The sequence below is a fragment of the Falco naumanni genome, chromosome 10 (genome assembly GCF_017639655.2).
Source record: "Falco naumanni isolate bFalNau1 chromosome 10, bFalNau1.pat, whole genome shotgun sequence".
Taxonomy (NCBI): Eukaryota; Metazoa; Chordata; class Aves; order Falconiformes; family Falconidae; genus Falco; species Falco naumanni.
Window position 1 is genome coordinate 32,545,800 of NC_054063.1, and position 19,737 is coordinate 32,565,536.

At 57.3% G+C, this 19,737-nt stretch overlaps 2 protein-coding genes across 4 annotated transcripts in view; one reads left to right on the top strand and one right to left on the bottom strand.

The window, feature by feature from the left end:
* Positions 1-116: 116 nt before the first annotated feature.
* Positions 117-12,463, bottom strand: LPIN3 (lipin 3). The gene is given in 20 exon segments (XM_040609424.1): positions 117-692; positions 812-915; positions 1,012-1,123; positions 1,434-1,586; positions 2,541-2,627; positions 2,778-2,926; positions 3,188-3,310; positions 3,586-3,640; positions 4,089-4,201; positions 4,799-4,868; positions 5,085-5,178; positions 5,261-5,430; positions 5,545-5,644; positions 6,458-6,860; positions 7,020-7,140; positions 7,581-7,688; positions 7,913-8,148; positions 8,929-9,024; positions 9,358-9,558; positions 12,363-12,463. Coding segments are annotated over 19 exon segments (2,631 nt in total). The 5' UTR covers positions 9,550-9,558; positions 12,363-12,463; the 3' UTR covers positions 117-547.
* A 6,913-nt stretch (positions 12,464-19,376) lies between these two features.
* ZHX3 (zinc fingers and homeoboxes 3) overlaps positions 19,377-19,737 on the top strand; it is a 50,401-nt gene continuing 50,040 nt past the window's right edge. For all 3 annotated transcript variants that reach the window (XM_040608755.1, XM_040608754.1, XM_040608757.1), the window contains exon 1: positions 19,377-19,438. The gene's annotated coding sequence lies outside the window, so the exon portion shown is untranslated. The remainder of the gene's footprint in view (positions 19,439-19,737) is intronic.

A 19,737-nucleotide genomic window follows, 5' to 3' on the forward strand; every position in this document is an offset into this window, starting at 1 on the left:
GACACCCAGCCTGGCTCCCACTTCCACGCACAGGGCTACAACAGGCAGCCTAGATTAAGGCACTGCTTATTTATTATTGCTGTTGGTGAAGAACACTCAAAACCCCAACAGCTTCCATCTACGTTAATGAGTTAAGCCACAGACAGCTTCAGTCCATCAGCTACCAAACTGGAGGTAACTGAACTGTCTGGAAACACTGGTCATACTGGAGGAAGCAATAGCTATGCCAGAGGCTCATCAGTAAATAAGACCATGACCCACCACCACCACCTTTAAAAGGCAGCCAGGCTTTATAGGTGTTAAGAACATGAAGATGACACCCAGCTTACATGAATTTTAGTTTAGTGATTGGAGTTTTTGTGGAGTCAGATCTCCCTCTTACCCCTCTTTGGCCCCCTGAGAAGGGGTGTTTCTAGTGCAGAATGTGATCCCTATTAGAAGGGCAAAATGCCTGAGCAGCAAACAGGGAGGAGATGCACATGGAGCATCCCGAACTGGCAGAGGACAGGCAGGAGAGCCCTGGGTCAGGTCTCCACAGGTAATGGGGTCAGGAGAAGGCATCCAAGTCAACAGCAGGGAGTGGACGCCTCCAGTAGGCAAAGTGGCTGTACTCTGGACACACCAGAGCAACGCTGCCACCCTGTCCCAGGGGAGGGAAGATGAGCTCCACCAGCTCCGACAGACGTTCGTACCTGTGGGGACAAGAAAGAAGTTGCATTGGAGTCACTGGGGTTTTGTTTACTTTTCTTCCTCATGAGATGCTCCTCAGGGTTAAAGCCACATTAACCCAAGGAACAAGCACGTCACTTACGTAGACTTGTGGTTCTTTGTGAGCTCCTGGATCAGCTCTCCCTTGGGGTTGACTGTGAATATGCGGCTCTCCGGCAGGCCCACTTGCTTGTAAGCATAGACGTCCTGCCAAGGAAGGCCAGCGAGGCGTGAGGGCTACACGAGGCACCTCTGCCACCACCACAGCCCGAGCCCTTCCTCCACCCCAGGAGACCTGCTCACATTGGCTTTGTTCCCAAAGGCTGCGTAGAAGGGCACCTTCATCGCAAACAGGTTTTGGATGTCCATCAAACAGGCAATCTTGAACACCTCCGGCTTCTTCTCAATCACCTCCCTGCAGCACAAGACAGACGCACAGAGCAGAGGTCGTAGTAGCATCAGCTGGCCAGGACCGCAGGCAGCCAGGCTGTCCGGGGCTCAAGGCAGCAATTTGGGGAGCAAGAAGGGTTCCATGCATCAGGCACTTCACCATGAAGCTGCAGGGAAGACCCACAGTTCCCCTGCTGCCTCCGGTGAAAGGCATCCTGCCCCAGGGAGGGGGCGGGGGCAGTTTAAGGCTGTGACACCCCTCAGCGAGGGGAGGGGGGTGCCATCCCCAGGGATGCAGGAGGTGCAGGGCTGGGGAGGAGAAGAGGACACAGTACCTGTGGAAGGCAGAGAAGAGGCTGCTGGGGGCAAGCAGGATGGGACCCTTGGGGAGGGCACAGCCTTGCTCGTTGACCCATTTGAGGTAGCCTTTGGTGATGTGTGCCATGCCGATGGCTCTGGCTGAGCAGTAGAGGAACTTGTAGCCATTCCTACAGAGCGCACAGGGGACCCTCCAGGCTGCGCCCTGGACCGGGCACCCCCTGCTCCCCTGAAGAGGACGGAGCCAAGCACTTGCCCTAAGCCCAGACCTGTTTGCCCTTCAGCAAGCGAGGTGGCGTCACTGGCCCCCAGACCCAGGCTAAAACCAGCCCCTGGAGGGGGAGCACGTACCGGGCTGCGAAGCCCAGCGGGACCCCCGGGCCAGCACCCCCATGCACCGGGCTGCCCGCGGCTCCTGGGGAGCTGGGCACAGCCCGTGCAGACCCCCGGGCAGGCGTGGAATGCTGCTTTTGCGGGACCAGACGTGGCCGCAAACCCCCACCGCACCCCGCGCCCGCAGCCCCCCGGGGGCGAGAGCCCCGTGTCCCCCCCAGCCCCGGGCCGGGACGAGCCATCCGCGGGCCCACAGTGCCTCTTAGTGGCCATCGGTGCCAGGGATGGAGCCGGTGGTCGGGCTCCGTGAGGACCCCCTGCCAGCCCCACATCGCACCTCGGGGCGGGGGTCCCCGTGGGTGCGGGAAGCAGTAGCTGGGTGCCCAGAGAGGCCACCGGCACGGCCCCAGGGGGCTGCGGCGCCGGGCGGACCCCCGTGCTGCTGCTACACAGCGAGGCAAAGGTCTTCGGCGATGCCTGTGGCCTCTCGGGTGTGATCCGGTGCGGTCTCGTGTCCTTTGGTGCTCAGCTACACCTCCCCAGCCAAGCCCCCACCAACACACACTCTTCTCAGGGAAGAGAACGCAAACAACTGCTCCCAGGGGAAGCCCCCTCTGCTTGTGCCCCCCAACATCATCTAGACAGCGCAGCAAACATCAGTCATCACTGACAGCGGGTAATCAGGCTATTTTGGCCGGCATCAGTGGTTAAGGACCCCTGACTGGCTCCCACCCAGCCCCTCCTCCATCATCCTCCCACTTCCCCTTGGCCTCAGTCGATCCAATACCTACATGTGGATTTTGTGGAAGAGCTTAGCAATCCCATGATGAGTCCAGTCTTTTCCCAGATGCGGCAAGATGTGCCCAAGCGCATCTGACCTAGAAGAAAAGGAGACCAGGTTAGGTTGACCCAACCTGGTGGGTTGGATGGGGTTTGTGGTCCCTCCCAGCTTCTTATGCTAGCTGTGAAAGGACACTTTCCCATAACAGGGAGGAACAGGGATGTCCAGGGGGAGAAAGACCCTTTACTTGGTGATGGTGCCATCGATGTCTGAGATCACCACCTTGTCATCCCAGTTCCACAGGTAGATGGTGGCCTCACAGCGGCACGTGCCCTGGTACTGGGTTGTCACACTGAATGCCACCTCGTTGGGGCCATCTTGCAGATTCAGCCTTCCCTGTGGTAGAGGGAACAGAAGTGGTACACCAGCACCAATACACACCAGTCCAAAGCTTCCTAGAGGTCAGACTGCCACCTGGCCAGAGCCATCCACTGGATGCCAGAGACCCCAGACATCCATAGGGTAGCCACTGAGGGCAAAATACTTAAATGCCCTATAAAAAAAAATCATGAGGTCAGGAGTAGAGAAATCCATATTTAAGGGTTGTCTCACCCCTAAACACACAAGCAGGCAGTGAAGGAGGAATGAAGTACATACAATTTGTTCAGAGGAGAGCCGCAGGGATTTCTTGTAGGTTGGTGGAGATTTCTGTGCAGGGGCATCCGTTGCTAACAAGTTCCCAGGGTGCAGGGACCCGTCATCACTAGATGATCCCTCTTCCTCCTGCCTATACACAGAAGGGAAGACCATACTTGTTTTACTCCGCAGACCACAGCTTTCCCCATGAGTACCAGGGAAGATCTGGAGGGAACCCAGGACAACGCACCCACCAGGAAGCGGCCATGGAGGAGCTTGGCTGGACCGGGGTCAGCCAGAGCCTGAACAGAGCTTTCAGCTCTCATACGTTAGGTACACTTGGGGATAACTGGTCATTTAGGAGAAAAAGAGACCAGAAGCATGCACAGACTCCTAAAGGCACCCTGGGAGGGAGGCACTTACCTCTGCTGAGCAGAGCTGGGCTGCAGCATCCCCGTCTTGGTTTTCCCTGGCCTTTGCTGCTGCTGCAGGCAGAGAGTGGCATCATTAGGACCTCAGTGCCAAGGGCTGGAAGAGGGGCTGCTTTGCTCTACCGCCTCTTGGAGCGGCAATACCAGAAAAGAGGTGGAAATGCATCCCTTGCCTTTGAGGACACTGCACCATGGAAGACGAACCACAACGTGGTGCTGTGATGGGGCAGGGAGAGCAGCAAGCACGTGTGGTGCCCAGGCTGTGGTGTGAGGGGCATATGGCAAGGTGTCTCACCATTACAATGTTATTGCATTACCGGTGGTGTTCAGCTGCTCAGGCATGAACAGACCTGAGGGGACAGCAGCAACCTTCAGAAGTCACCTTGCCTTGTACTCGCCCTTGGGCCAGCCCCAGGACCCTACTTGCTCTCCTTCCCCCCACCCTGCCAGCCACCAGAATGACAGCTGCCTCCTGGGGACATTGTTGTCACAGCCACTGCTGCAAACACACCTCCTCTGCTGGGAATTCTCTCCTCCTCCAGGAGAACCACCACCTGCTGCCTTTCTTGGGCATCTTCTCCTTCACCAGCTGCTCGATGGCGCTCTGTGGATGTGGCAGAACACAGGATGAGGTCAGTTCTCAGCCCAGGGAGGCTCAGCTGCCCGCAGGCTAAGGACACCCTTGTCCAGACATGTTTTCATTTGCAAATTTATTCACAGGAAAAAAGTGTGTGACTCACTGCATTCTGAGCAGAGAAGGTTTTGGGGTAAAGGGTACAATGACTTGTTCCCTTCATGCAGGTTGGATAAACAATGTATATCTGGGTGCCTTATTCCATACAATCCCAGCCAGGTCTGCAGAGCCCTAGAGTGGGCTCACGCAGTCCCAAATCCTCCTCCAGACTGCCAGGGCTGCTGGCTCTGGCCATCCACACATGGACACAACCATCAGAATAGGAGATTTTTGACAAGGAAACCTCTGCTCTCCAGGTGTCAGTGGTACGCAGGTATCTAAAAGCCCCCCTTTTTGTGGTCCCTGTGGGGGAAAGGAAGACCTCAGGGTTGGAAGACTGGAGTGATGTTTGGCTTTGCCCCAGACTGCCTGCAAAGCCCCGTATGGGAAGCTTGGCCTCTCGTAGCCCCACTGTACTCTGCAAGCCCTGCTGAGAAGCATGGCCAGTACATGTCTTGTGCCACTGACCTCGGGAATGTTCCTCTGGAAAGCCTGCAGGGACAGGACCATGGGAGCAGCCACTGCCCAGTTGTAATACCTGGAAGAAACAAGAGGAACAGGAACATCATCATTCCTGGAGCAAGAGCTATTTCCACATTGTCCTGCAGCATGGCCAGAAGGTCCCCTCCCACAACTACCGTGGTATAATCCTTGTCTGGGGTACAGTCACACTCCTACAGGAGTGCTTCCGTAGGGACAAGGGGGCCACACTGGTCATCTTGGGATGAAGCAGCAGGAGGAGCAGGGCACTCACTTCTTGTTGATCAGTATCACCAGGTTTGGGTCATCGATGAGTCCTGGATTCTCAGCAAACTGCTGGTAGGAGACCATATGCTCCATGAACTTTTCTGGTGGGACAGAGGCAGTGTCATGCCACTGGTGTGTATAATGGATTTCAGGACAGCAGATTCCCCCTCCTCTCCCACCTACCACAGGAGATCTGCCTGCTGCCCCCCAGGCCTCCGCACAGGGACAGGGCGATGGTGGGCAGCAAATCTGAGCCTGAGTCCGTGGGGCTGTTGGCGGGCAGGCTGGATGGCAGCTGGGCACACAGAGGGTTGCTGGGGTCTGCCACAGGCTTTGAACTCTTCTCTGTGTCACTACCAGCAAGAGAAGAAGCAACATTAGGCAATAGCTTTAGATGCTCCTCCATCCTTTGCTGTAGGGGAATTGCTCAAGCAGGTCTGAGCTTAGCCAGCTGGGCCAACCCATACCTCCTGGGGAAATAGAGCCCCACATGCTCCTCATCCAGGTTGGAGAGCTCTTCCAGGTAAACATCACTAGGACCCAGGTGAGGACTTCTTTTGATGGCTCCTCAATGCACAAACAGAAGGGAGAGAGCTTAGCTGAATCACCTCTCCAACCAACCCAGCACCTACTGAGAAAGCTAACAGCATTTTCCTCTATTCTATTCATGTACCAGAAAGAAGGTATCTCTTTTCCTACTTGAAAAATTGCCTTACGTCAACAGCAACAGAAGTACCTCAAGGCACCTGCACTGGCACAAGACCGCTTGCCAAGAGGACACAAAGGACAGGCCAGAGTCCTGCCATGATAATCTGAAGTTAGCACCATGCAAGGTAACGGTTTGTTACACAGGGGATCCCAAGCATCTCTTCTTCAGGGAGATGATTATGCTCTGAATTTATGCAGGCTGGAAGAGTAAGGTTAGTTAGGACAGGTAACAGCATAAAAATTCTCAACACATTATCAAGGGAGGCAAATGCATGCTTCACTGTGTGATTTTTCCACCCAGCTTGGTGGGCTTGGGACACTAGTCAGGCCAGGTGCTGCCAGACACTTCAAATTAAGGTATGGTCCATGCTGCTGAGAAATCTTCTAACCGTGTAAAAGCAGGGACATCCAAGGATGGACTTCAGGAAATATAAGGCACAAAAGCCTTCCTGAGGAGCTGGGTGGTCACTGAAAGGAGGAAACCTGAGGAATGTCTCTTCATGTGCTACCAGCTCCCTTGCTTTGGAGAAGGCAGAGCAGACATGTCACACCTCTGATTCCCAGGGCAGTCACGAAGGAGTTAACGGTGAATGAACAATCCAGCCCCACACCCAAGTCACATACAGACACAAGCTCAAACATCGCTTCCAGCAGCACCAGCCACACACTCACCTCTTCTCCTCTGGCTTTCCAGCTCGGGGCCCTCTGAGCCCACCTGTCTCAAAGCAGTGGCTCCCTCAAAAGGCTCCACATCTGGCTGAACTTCTGGCACAACAGCCCTGCCTCCCTCCTGCTTCTCTTGTGGGGCTGAGGAGGCCTCCAGCAAGCTCTCGGCTCCCACAGCACTGGGGATGTCCCCATTTCGGGGTACCAGTGTTGGCTCAACAACAGACACTGCAGAGGAACGAGGCATGCTCTGAGGTCCTGCTGGGCTTGGACCACCTCCCAGACCTTCAGAGGTGGCAACAAGATGGGTTGCCTCATCCACTGGGACCAGCGTTGCAGAGACAGCAGTTGCTGCAGTAGCAGTGGTCTTTGCAGACTTGGCTGGTTCAACTCGTTCAGATTTATTCACCTCAAGGAAAGCAGAAGAACAGGTTTGAGGATGGGAAGTTGCCCAAAGCATCAGGCAGAAAATGCCGACTCCTCTGAGGCTGCCTGGCCACAGCCTCCTCCACTTTCTGCAGGCCCCTCTCCCACCAGCTGCTAGAGAAGAGCAAGGGCAGGGACTCACCTGTGGGAGCCTTCCCCAGGTCCACTGCATGTGGGATTCAGCCCCTAGAGCCAAGCTCTCCTGTGGCCTGATCTCCAGTTCTGAATCACTTTTAGGAGAAGACGGATGGCTCAGGGTGGGACTACAAGAAGAGAAGGCAACATGGGACCTCACCTACTCCACAGCCCCGTGCTTTCCTACCACTGCAAGTATATTTAGGTCTGAGAACCCTATAAGGCTGGTTTCCTATAGAATCAGTTCTGCCTCAAAATTATGACTTAAAAATCAGCAAGACCTATGGGAAGCTCAGGCCCAAGGAAGCCGAGTGCTGGGCCACTGGTTGTCCCGGAGCAGCTCAGCAGCAGAGGCGGGGGAGCCCTGTAAGGGCAGGCTTCTTGCATCTGTGACCATGGCCAGCAGCATTCCCCATGGGCTCCGAGCTCTCCTCCAGCTGCACCTTACCAAGCCAGGAAAACTCTCCTCTCTGGACACCTCCAAGTGCCTTTTCCTTACCACCTTCCCAGCCACACGGACATCCCCTGCTCTCAAAGGCAAGCAGGTTGCCTTGGCTCTGCCCGTTACCTGTCCACAGAGGCCAGCTCCCCGTCAGAGTAAGGGTGAATCTCTGGGGACTCCAATGATCCGATTTCTTCTTCGGGGAGATCAGCAGAGGAGAAATACACTGAACCACTGCAAAGGAGGGAAGAGGTCAGTCGTGCTGCTCCGAGGCACCAGCCTCCTGTCCTGGAAAGCCGACAATACCCAACTTGACCATCTCCACTGACTTGCTACTCCACATGAGGCCGAGGTCCATCTCGGAAACGCTTTCCCAATGTTTCAGTACTGCCAGGCATCACCAAGTGAACCTATGGGCCTGACCCATCACAGCACCCTGCCCAGGTGAGGCAGCTTACCTTGGGGCTGGTGGCTTGCACAGCTCCTCCATGGACACCTCATTTTTGGTGTCCTCGCAGCCCTCTAACTCCAAGTCAGACACCTCCTGCTGCTTGGGTTTTCTCCTGCGTCGCCTCCTCTTGCGTGAGGTCATTTCAGCAGTGGAGGTCTCCTGCCCATGGGAGGGCTGAGCAACATCCTCTGGGATCTGCTCCGTGGGGATGGGGGATGTGCAGAGGCAGGACGGGATATTGACCTGCAACAGGGTTAGGAACAGCCCATCAGCTCCAGCACCCTCCTTTCGAGTCCAGTAGCTCATGGCTCTCACCTATGCAACATGCTCCACCAGCGCAACCAGCACCACTGAGCCCTCAGCCTGAGGGTGGTTTTGTGGCTAGGCCTAAAAGAAATAGTTTTGTACATACAACTTGCAAATAATAATAATAAAAAAGTAGGGTTATCCAGCCACAAGCTAAAGATGTCTTTAATGTGGGCAAGGAGAGGCAGGCAGGAGGTGGCACCACAAGACCAGAATTACAAAGGTTCCAGATGGGATTTGGCTCCAGAGCCCTCTCCCTGTTCTCAAACCCAGCCCAAGCTAGCAGCGACCACAAGGCAGCCTGGGAGAGAGCTGCCAAGATTTCTGGAAGACACAACTAGCCTCGTCCTGCTTCCCAGTGGAGCAGGCAGCCTGCCACAGCATCTGGCTCACTGTTGTCCCTGTCACAAGATCTCCCAAGAGGCCAAGCCCGGAGATATCTGCCTGACTGGCCGGCAGCCATGCCCATTGATGGAGGCCAGTCTGAGATGCAGCTATTTGGTCTAATGCTCCCCTCACGGTGCTCCACAGCCCAGATCCTCCGCACTGGTCATGAGATCCTTTGAGCAGGAACCTTTCCAGACACACAAAGTGTCAGAGCAGGATAACGGAGTCACCCTGGGGAGGAAGAGCGGTCCAAACCTGGTCCTTCCACCTCAACCCTGAACTTCCAGGTGGTCACAGCAGGACACAGACCAGCAACACTTCATCACCAACCTCATTCTCCTCAGACTCCTGGACAAAGAAGGCTTCTCCATTGTCACCCAACTTCATGTGCAGGTCCACAGGCTCCCCGTTGATTTCAATGTCAACCTAGCAAGGGGCAGAAGAAGCGTGTCCACCTGAACACACTCACCCATCAGTGTACAGGGGGCATTCCCCCAGGGAGGGGATGGGTTGGGGTAGCTCACAGCCACCCAGTCCCTTGAGGCAAGGGACCTCTCCCAGTTTTCCTGGGAAGCAGAGTCCTCCCTGGAGGAGGATGGGTTCCATTTGGGGGCATCCCTCCCAAAACCGGCAAGCAATCCTTTCAGCAGGGCTCCCATTCCCCTCAAACAAAGTTCTTCCATAAGCCACAGGTTATGGAAGATCCTAAGTCTAGAGATACCGGAGAAGAAGCACAGTCCCAGGGTTGCCACCACTTACCACCTTCTCCTTGGAGCGCAGCACACCCAGCTTCCCAAAGCGCACGTGAAATGGGGAGCACTGGAAGGAGTTATCGGGCTGCCTCACTACGACCACATCGATGCAGCCCGTCAGGGTGGCGGGGTTCAGACCCCGGTACAGTTCCTTCACCGTGACGAAGACGGTCTCAGCAAGCTGCCCCACGTAGTTCATTGTTTGAGACTGTGGATGAGAGACAGGAATAGATTCAGGTTGGCGGGAAGCGGGCTCCAGCAGCTGAATGCAATGTGAGTTTGTTCAAGTAGAGTCAGTTCACAGTTGCAAACACAGCCCCATCGTGGGGACAGGTAAGCATCTAGGGAAACCGAGGCAGACACGTGAAGGGCCTTGATACGGATCAGCTAGGGCCTCTGGGAGCACCAGAAAACTGGACAGAAGCCAGAACACAAGTTATTGCATTCAGCTTGGAGGAGAGGTGCCTTTGCCATTGGGATGCACCATCACATTTGCCCCTTGGGAGAGCAAACAGTACCTCACAGCAACACTTCACGGTCAAGCTGTCAACATTCCATTCCAAAAGAATTTGGTTGACAGGAGACCTCCTGCCCTGAGCTGTACTAAAAAAAACAAACACAAACCACCAAACAAACCCACACATAAAAAATCAACCACCACCAAAAAAACCCTCGGCTTGGGGCAGAGAGGTGGTAAGTCCAAGGAGCTGCTGCATACATGTGCTCACCTTGAACAAAGTCCAAACCTAACATTTCCTACTTGGAGGGGAAGGCATCCCACCTAGGCATTGCTGAATCGGCCAGACATGGCCCTCGCTCAAGCCAGAAATCCCTGGTTTCCATGCCTGGGCTCCTGCCACCACCCTGCAGCTTCCCAGGGAATCCCAGCAAAGGGGCCGTGCTACCCGGAGGACACCCAGGCAGCTCTGCAACACCATTTTCACAAGGCACTGCTGCACTCCGAGGCCGCACAGCTCCTGGTTTTCATTAGCGAGAACACATGGAAGGAAAGCCCTGCCTGCTGCCTGCTCATCCCCTCGCCCGCTCGTATCCTTCAGCTGCTCGCTCCCCGAGCAAACAATTCCCCTCTGCCATGCTGGAGCAACAGCATGGCTGCAAAGCCAGGCTCGCATGGCCCATGCTGAGGCTCGCAGCCCAGCCGTGTCTCCGGCCACACAAGGTGACACGCAGGCTCCAAACAGCTCTCACGCAGCTCCCCTTCCAGCAGCCCACCGCTGGCAGTGCCTCCTGGTCAACGTGCTGAAGTCCCTGGAGTATTTTCTTGCGCATCTGTGCCGGGGTGCTGGGTGTGGGTCCCAGAGGATCCCTTGCTCCATTTGCTGAGCACCCGGTATCAGCGGGACAGCAGCAGCAGGACAATGGCCCTGGTGCCAGCACACCACGCCACAGGCTGGGCCCTGAGCTGCCGGTTCCACAGCACACCTTGTCCCAAGGAGAGGATGAGGACACAGGATGACGACTTCAGAAGGACCACAGATGGACTAAAGAAAGCCTTTTGTGCCAGCAGGGCGATCAGCCGATGGCATGGTGTTCCCAGGGGGCTCTCAGCACAGCCCCCAGTACACATGCAACCCAGGGGGCAGGGAGAGTTGGTTCCTTACCCAAAGGGACGAGGACAAGCACGTGCCACCCTCCGAGCCCTCTGCCCCAGCATGCACCCAGCCTCTCCGATCCGTTTGGCGCAAGCTCAGCCCCGTCCTGTTCCCAGACATCCCTTCTGGAAGGTGCTCTGCGTGGGAAGACATGGTCCCTGCTTCATGCCCTGTCCCCCCTGCCTCTCCCCCCGCCAGCCAGGAATAATCCCAGAGCCCCGATCCTCCCCGGGGCGGGTGGCAGGGAAGCCTAGCTGGCTCCCGAAGCTTCAGTGCCTCCATCAGCTCTGCTGTGAGCAGGGCCAGGGTCACGGGGCCACTCACCAACCTGCTGAGCCCAGCTTTCCTGGGCATCGCTGCCGGGATGGGCAGCACTCCAGCTGCCTTCCCTGCTGTGCCACGGGGCCTGGCAGCAAACAGGAGAGAGCTCCTGGCTGAGAGGGGGAGGAATTTTTGGAGAGGAAGAACAATCAGGCTGGCCCTCTTGCTGCCAGGGCAGTGCTGATGGGCTCCCAGCTGGGATCTGCATTGAGACAGATCTGAAAAGCACATAGGGAAAACCCTGGGCAGATAAACCTGCACAGCCTGCAGGGCTTGGAGAAAGACCCCAGGAACAGCCCCATGCTGAGCAGCACCTTCATGGGAACGCAGGGTGCAAGGGCTTAACACAGCACTGCAGCCACCCAGCAAAACACGCTGCTGAGGGTCTCATGCTGGGGCCACGTCCCCCCGCCAGGGCTTCGTGCCCCATTGCCTCCACGGGCAGCAGCCCCCTCCCCAAGCATCCCCTGCACATTGCTGGGGACACTCAGCCCCAGAGCTCAGGGCAGGGGAAAGAGGGTGGCTCTGGTACAGTTTTCAGCTTGCTGGGTTTTAACTCCCTGTGTGCTTCACCCAGGGCAGCTGGAGGGAAGCAGGGAACAGAGAGAAGAGACTCAGACTCCTCCCTGCAGCCCTCAGCCCCACCACGGGTGGAAGAGGTCCGTTAGGGAGATGAAGAATAAGCTGTGCTCTGGAGAGAGATTAATAAGTAGACCAGGCAGGAGAGAAAGGGTTTTTAAGCCACCTGGAGGACACCACAGCACATTCAACAGACAAACCCCATGAGGAACGGAGCATCCCCACCCCTCAACCCCAGGACCAGCAGGATCACAGCCCTTCACCAGCACAGCTCTTGCAGAGGGGGCAAGCCTCCTTTACAGAAGCAACGCAGCTTACAGCCACCTCTCCAGCTAGAAAGCCTCCCAAAATAAGCCAGATATTTTGCTAACACCAGCTTGCTCTTCTCCTAGGTGGCAGCAAGCTGGGCCACCCTACAAGCAACATGCTCTTCCCACTGCACACATCCACACTGCCCATCCATCACATGCTGCAAACCACTCGGGACCTTCCCCATTACCTGGGCAGCTACTGAACCTCAGCACCTCCTCAACTTTGGGGCAACCAGCCCAGAAACCCCGGGGGCTGCTCTCTGCCTGCAACAAGCTTGCTCACCCTCAGCTCCTCCTCTCCTTACTGCTTCCTTCCTCTCACCTGAGCAAGGGGAGGGCCCCATCTCCCAAAGAGCACCCAGTCCCCATGCCCTGCCTCCTGCTGAGCCTATGAGGGCTCCTGGAAGGCCGGAGGGTGGATCTGGGGAGGCAGCTGACACCTGCACGGAGCAGCTGTGCCTCATTGCAACCAGCTCATGTGTCTCATTACAACCTGCTTGTTTGCTCCAGTGGCTCAGGCAGAGCTGCCAGCTGCCCTGCACTGATGGAGATCCTCCTTCTTCACCCCACCGTCCTGCAAAGCCACTACAGCCCGACCCACCGGGCTGCAATTTCCAAAGACAGTCCTTTCATTTTCCAGACCAGATCTCCCAGCGTTTAGCCCCCCACGCACAAACTATACAAAGCCCTAGTTCTCAGCACCCCAGGAGAGACTAAGCTCTCTGGAAAAGGCGCTTGCAGAGCCTGACTGTGCAGCTCTGGGGAAGTTCTGCCCCTTAAAAACTGCCTTGCAATAGCTGGAGAGCATCCTCACGTAGCCACAGCCAGGCTAAGGACTGTTCAGAGTGGGAAGTGTCTTGCTAGGGAGCCTATGCCAGGCGCTAATTTCTCCCTCCTCCATAGGGCTGTAGGGAGTGCTGTAGGGTCATATGGACTAGGACCACGAAGGGTGAGTAGGGTGATAATTGCTGTGTTGCTCACTTAATTGATCCTGGATGTAAGATCGGATGCACCTTGGTCAGGTTTGGACTGGGAGGAACATGGAAGCTGCTGGTGTGTGGTGCTTGTAGGGAGGAATAAGGTTTCACCAGAACCCAAGGTTCTGGAGGATTTTGAGGGATAATTTTAGCTGCCCCTCAGTAAACTTTGGAAGAGTGAATTCGAGTGAGTTTATTTCATTGTGCAGCCTGGGACTGGACTGGGACCTCCTTTTTCCACAAGCCAGCCTGTACCCCTGGGCAAGCAGAGCAAGGTAGCGCTTCCTATCAGGGCAGCACCTGCTAGGACAGGGACAGCATCACCCCTGCTCCTGCAAAATCCTTCAAGGCTGCTGCTGTGCCGTATGCCGCAAGGAGCCTGGCCTGCCTGCTGCACCCATCCTTGGCACTCCTGGGTGCTCCACAGCACTGTCACCACAGGGTGGTGGCTTTCCCTCCCCTTCCCCAGCCTCTAGCCCTCCTTGCACCACCAGGTCCCAGGGTGTGAGTACCCTGCACACCAGCAGCTCCCTATCACCCTTCCACCTCCATCATTGTGGCTTTCTGCCTTTTAAGGGTGTTTGGGATATTTTTTTTCCCTTTTAATTCACACACACACAGAGCCTTGGGAAAGCTTTGGGACACAAAGAAGCACCGAGCATCATTTTAGAGGCACCACCAAAGCCCACAGTGAAGTTTTAACAAGACATAAAGGGAGGGAGTGGGTGGCCAAGCCCCAGGGGCTCCTCTGCCCTGTATTATCTCCAGTGGGAGGAGAAAAGAGAGCATGAGTTGAAAGAAAAGCACAAAGAAGCAGAGGTTTAAGAAGACTGAGGTTCTCCAGCTCTCAACGGGCCTGACAGCAGTGGGGAAGCGATGGAGGAATAGCCAGGGGGGCTCAGGTGAGAAACTGATGCAGTGGGGTTTTTTTGTGCCCCAAAAAAGTGGCTCCCACTGGACTATGACTGCCCAAGGGCAGGGATGTGGCTGGCGCTGGCTCTGCCCCACAACCCCCTGACTCGCTGTGCAGGGGATTCCCCAGCACCCTCTGTGATGATGTTTGGGGTGACGTGAATTGTGTGGCTGTGGCTCCTGGTCTGCACGAGAGCTGGTGGCACTTGGGGGACAAAGGCTTTTCCACCGGTGAGTGTGCAGGGCTCTCCCACTCATCACTCGTGGAGGTGACGTTGCTGTGTGAGAGCAGGGAAGCACCAGAGCTGGAGGTTGGCTGCTGAGGACCTCTTTAGTCCCTGAGGAGAAGGGTCCGAAGCACCCAGGCTGGTCACAGCTGATGGGTGCATCTACAGAAACGCTGCAGCTCGTTCCCAGGCAAGCGCCGTTACCTCCCTGTGCCTCAGTTTCCTCAGCTGTGCCATACTGGTAGGGCTGATGGCAGCAGGGGGTACGGCAACCCCCCCTGCACCCATGCCACCCCAAGCCCAGCCTGGGTGCAAGGTTCCAGACCCAATGTGGAAACTTTCCTAAAGGCTGTGACAAATCAGCTGAGGAAGGAAGTGTTTTCCAGCAGCTTAGTATTTCTGAAAGCTCTATCCCTCGGTGAAATTGGACTGAAAGCAGCTATTGTGGGTGGCCAGGCACGGCTGCGGTCCCCGAGGAGGGTGGGCTGGCACCGTGCAGCACCGGCTGCTGACCCCAGCAGGGCTTACAGGGAGCCTGGGGTGGGGGGCTGCCACCAAACCCTGCAGCCCACTGCCAGGTCACCAGGCGCTCATGCCCCGCAGGGAAGGAGCCTGCTGTAACCTCAGGATGTGACACCTCAGGTGCTTTGTCCTTTGTCTTCGCATAGAGCTTGGTGATGCCACCGGCGTGGGTCTCACCCAGGGCAGTGGTTTATACCCTGCAAACCCTGGGTCTGGAACACAAAAGGATAAATCTGGGCTGTAGACCTGGTACCTGGTCACAAATGCTGCAGAGGACATTTCAGCACAGGACACCAGTTCTTCTTTAGCCAGCTGAATGCATCCTCAGGTGAGGGCGGAGAAGGCAAAGCCAGCAGCAGCACACAGGCTGCTCAGCCGTGCTGTGGCTCCAAGCTCCTGCCCTCTGGACACAGGGGCACCCTGCAGAAGCTGCTTCCCCCATCACTTACCTCCAAGGCTCCTGGCTCAGCTGGCTTTCCCTGCTGGCCCTTATGCCCAGCTCCTGACACACCAGGCTTCGCTCATCCACCAGTTCCCCCCAGTAGATCCCCAGTTGTGCCATGGCCGCACTGGTGATGTCTGTACCTCCCTCCATGCTACCTTGCAATCCAGTCCTGGGGCACTTTACTTACCTGTTCTTTCCTTCTTTCTCCTCCAAAAGAAATCTTAAAGCACTTTTAATTGCCATGGTAATTTTTTGCAAAGCCATACAATTATTCTTGGCTCCTGCCAGCTGCTTTTCATACCCCCTCTTGCTCCCACTTACTTTCTTTGGAAGGCAAGTCCTGCAGATCCATCACTCCCTGGGCTTCTAACCCTGAGACCCTCAGTTTCTCTGTGCACCCTCTGCATCCTCCCCCCAGGAGCTGCTCCAACAGGGAGAGGTTTCTTCCCCCTTTTGGGAACTCTACAACCCGCAGATGTTTGCAATGAGCCTTTGCAAAACAAGATGGCTTTTTTTATTAGTCAACCGAGATGCAATATTTTCAGCTCCTTGCATTCCAAAAAGCTCACACCCGTGTCCATCTTGGCGGCTTTCGTCCTGCATCCCCAGCACTCCCCACCCATCTCAGATCACAGCCTTCACCCCACACTGGGCAGCGGCAGGGCCAGCCACGCTTGAGCCCCTCAGTGCTGCCTCACAGGCTGTGCTGTGCCTACACCGGCCAACAGTCTTGGAAGCCACGATCCCAGTGCTTCCAGCGCCTTCCCAGAAAAACTCCATCCATCCACTTGGCAGTTGGGAGCACCCCAGGCACTTGCTGCCCAGGAGACTCCTAAATTTTCCTCTGTCCCAGAAAAACAAGTTGTGTCTTCAGTTGCAGGCTGGGAGAGGGGACAAGCCGTGTCAAAGACAGGCTTGTTTTACCCCCTCTTTGTATTTCGACAGCTGCTGCAGACGAGCCAGGCCACAGCCAGTTCTTCAGCTGCCTCCAAGGTGGGGGCTTTGCCTCCTCCCTCAGTCATCACATTATTTCTCTGGGATTTTCCCAGCTGCTCAAGCTTGTCTTTGAGCAGCCCGGCAGTCCCTTGGGACACTTCTCCTTGGATCTCCCCCTTGCTCCCTGCTTCTTCATGGGTCTGGGGTGAAACATCTGGAGGGAGGGCAGACGATCCAGCTGCAAGAGAGACCTGGGAAGCTGGCCAACCCACCTGCCTCCATGCTGGCCGAGACCTGATGCAGCTCAGCTCATCAGAGATGCTGCAGAGGAGCAAGAAGCTCTCTCAGACAGGAGGGGAACTGAGTTGACAGAAAGGATCTTGCTTTGCTGTGCAAACAAGTGGAGCTGGGGCTGGGACAGGAGAAATCCTTCCAGCCCTGGGGTTCAGCTCATAGCTGGGGGCACCAGTAAGGCTTGATGGCTGGAAGCCTACCTTGCTAAGCCACTTTCAGCAGCATCCAAATCCTCTTCCCACCCCTGACCCAGGGAGCCATGTTCTCCTGCTCCCTTTCCCACACCGAAAGGATGCTCCAGGACCTCACTGTTCTGGGGCACAGTCTTCTGATGGCCACTGGCCTATTCCTTTCTCCCTGGGTCTGCGCTTTCCTTAAACCTCACCGGCATCCCCCTTACAGTGGGGTTTCCCAAGATGCTGGCAAAATCCAGGCAGGAGTCAGCAGATGCCTTTTCCCGAATGCTGTACACTGAGCACGATGCTGCAAGCACCAAATGCCAGGTGAGAGATGGCCAGAGCCGTTGTGTTTATTGGGCTGGGCATCTTGGATGTGCGGTTGACAGCTGTCAATCAATCCAGCAGGTCCAAGGTCCTTGTGCCAGGCAGCTCCCTGCTGCTGGCGGGGCTGTCATCCCTGACTTGCCTCGCTGTCACCCTCCAGGGAATCCCGCCAGAGGTTGGAATACAAAGAAAGGGCTTCCCTCTTATCAGGGCCCCTTCTCCCAGCAGACAGAAGCAGCTTTTTAAGAGCAGGGGAGCACTGGGAAGGCTGGCAGAGTTTCCTGCCCCTCTCAGCTGGCTGGCCAGGGGCTCCCATTCCCTTCCCCGGATCAACAAAGATCTCCAGAGGTTTGTGAAAGGGGTGATTCAGCAAAACAGTGAGAGGAGAAGCAGAAATGCCAAGTTGGCACAGCTGGATGGGGTGAAATTCTCATCCCATGAAAGCCACAGGGAGGAAGGTTCAGGTGTCCTGCTCCAAGTGCTGGCTCTGGAGCCAGGAATACAACAGGAAAACAGTGATGGGTTTTTGTTTTTTTTCTTTTTCTTTCCTATTCCCAGAAAGACCAGGTCAGATTGGCCTGGCATGTGATGGAGTGGGTGGGAAAGCCATTTTGCCTGAAGAGGAGGAAATGCCATCCTCCGTTGCCAATCGCAAGCATTGAAAAAGCTGAGCTATGGCCGCAGGACTGGTTAAAAACCATCCGTTCTAGTTTATAAACAGGCTCTGTTGACTTGGCTCCTAGTTTCTGACCTGTTAAGAGTTCACATTTCTTCTGTAAACACAAAGGGTTCAAGCTTACTTAAAAAGAAAAACCAGAAAGCTGCAATTCCCATGCAGTCGCGTGGCTCCAAGAGCCAGGGCTTGCAGAAAAATCCAGCCCCGCTCTGAAACTGGGAGAACTGATAGCCCTGAGCACCGAAATGGTCCTGAAAAACGAAGTCTCTGCACTTGCGATGCACTGAGAGCCCTTGGCTTTTTTGTCCCAGCTGCCGATAAACCTGTGCTTTAAAGCCAACAGCTTTAGATAAGCAACATCATATTTACATGGATGTAACTGTGCGCTCTGTCTAACCATTAGCTCTGAATCCAGGAAAAGTGGGATGACGTGCACATTTAGGCAGCTGGAAAATCTTTTATCTTTTGTCCAAAGCTGGTGTCTTATTTCAAGACAGATGATGTTTCCAAGCCATGCTTTATTTAAGAAATAGTTGGTGCTCCATTTGATCCCCGACCCGCTCGCAGCACGCTATGATGAACTGCTGCCGAAGCCCTTGGGGCACAGCGGTTTGGTGATCCCCAGAGCACGCCCCGGCAGCACCGCGGTGCCCAGAGCCGCTCGCCCTGCAGTGGGACCCCCAGCCACGACAGCAGCCCCCCAACACTGGGTGGAACGACCTCAATGCTGGGGCCCACGGCTGCCAGCGGGACGGGACAGGGCGCTTCCAGCCACCAAGCCACCCGCTGGGGCTGGGGTGAGGCACCGAGCTGGGGGACCCCAGGGCTGTGGGGGTGACAAGGTGTGGCTGGGGGTGCAGCGCCCTGGCGCACGCGGGGCACCCACTGCTCTCGGTGGCCGCTGCACATCCACACCGTCCCTCGGTCGTCGCCCTCCCCACGTTCGGTGCGTGTGGCACGCTTGGCCCGCCAGCACATACGTGCCCCAGTGCAGCGCCTGCTGACCCCCCGGGCACGCACCCACTGCACGCCCTCGGTGCAGGCCCTCACCGGCCCCCTGCACGTGCCCAACGCCCATCGCCTGCCCGGTGCCCAGGCCCGGTGCAAACGCTCGCTGTCCTCCCCGGTGCAGGCACTGCATCGCCCGGTGCCCAGTGCACGTACAGCTGGTGCTGCACTGCCCGGTGCCTGCACAGACGGTGCCCAGTGCTCGGTGCTCAGTGCCCGCACAGCCGTCACTGCGCTGCCCGGTGCCCACACAGACGGTTCCCTGTGCCCGGTGCCTGCACAGCCGTCCCAGCACCGCCCGGTGCCCGCACAACCACGCCTGCACAGCCGGTGCCCGGTGCCCGCACAGCCGGTGCCCGGTGCCTGCACAGCCGTCCCAGCACAGCCGGTGCCCGGTGCTCGGTGCCCGCACAGCCGTCCCAGCACCGCCCGGTGCCCGGTGCCCGGTGCCCGCGCGCGCCGCCCCGCCGCCAGCTGAATGGCGCGCAAGCGCGCGCGCCGCCCCGGTCCGGCTCCGGTGACGTCACCCCCCCGCCCCCCGCCCCCCCCAGCCCGGCGATGGAGCCTGGCTAATGCCGGTGTGTGTCGCGCCCGCCCGCCCCGCGCTCCCCCCGCCCCCCGCCGATGCCTGGGCTCGGCGGCGCCCGCCCGGCCGCCCCGCTGCGCCGCCCGCCCCGCCCGCCCCGCGCTCGCCGCCGGGGGCCGGGGCCTCCGCCGGACCGCGCCGAGCCGAGCCGCCACGGCGGCCCGGGGACCTGCCGCGGGTGAGTGCCCAGCGCCCGGGGAGGGTCCCGCGCCCCCCGCTTCGCCTCGCCGCCGCGGTCCCGCCCGCGCCCCCCGCCCGCCCCGCCGTCCCGCCGAGCCCGGGCAGGTGCGGGGCCCACCCGGGGGTCGGGACACGCGTGTGTGGCCGTGTGTCCGTGCCCCCGCGCCGCCGCCCAGCCCTGCCGCCGGCCGGGGAGCCGGTGGGCTGCGCTGCCCTTCGCTGCGGGCGGCTTGCCAGCGATTAAAATTTCAATTAAGATAAATTCAATTAAAAATGGTCCGGCCCGGCCGCGCCGGG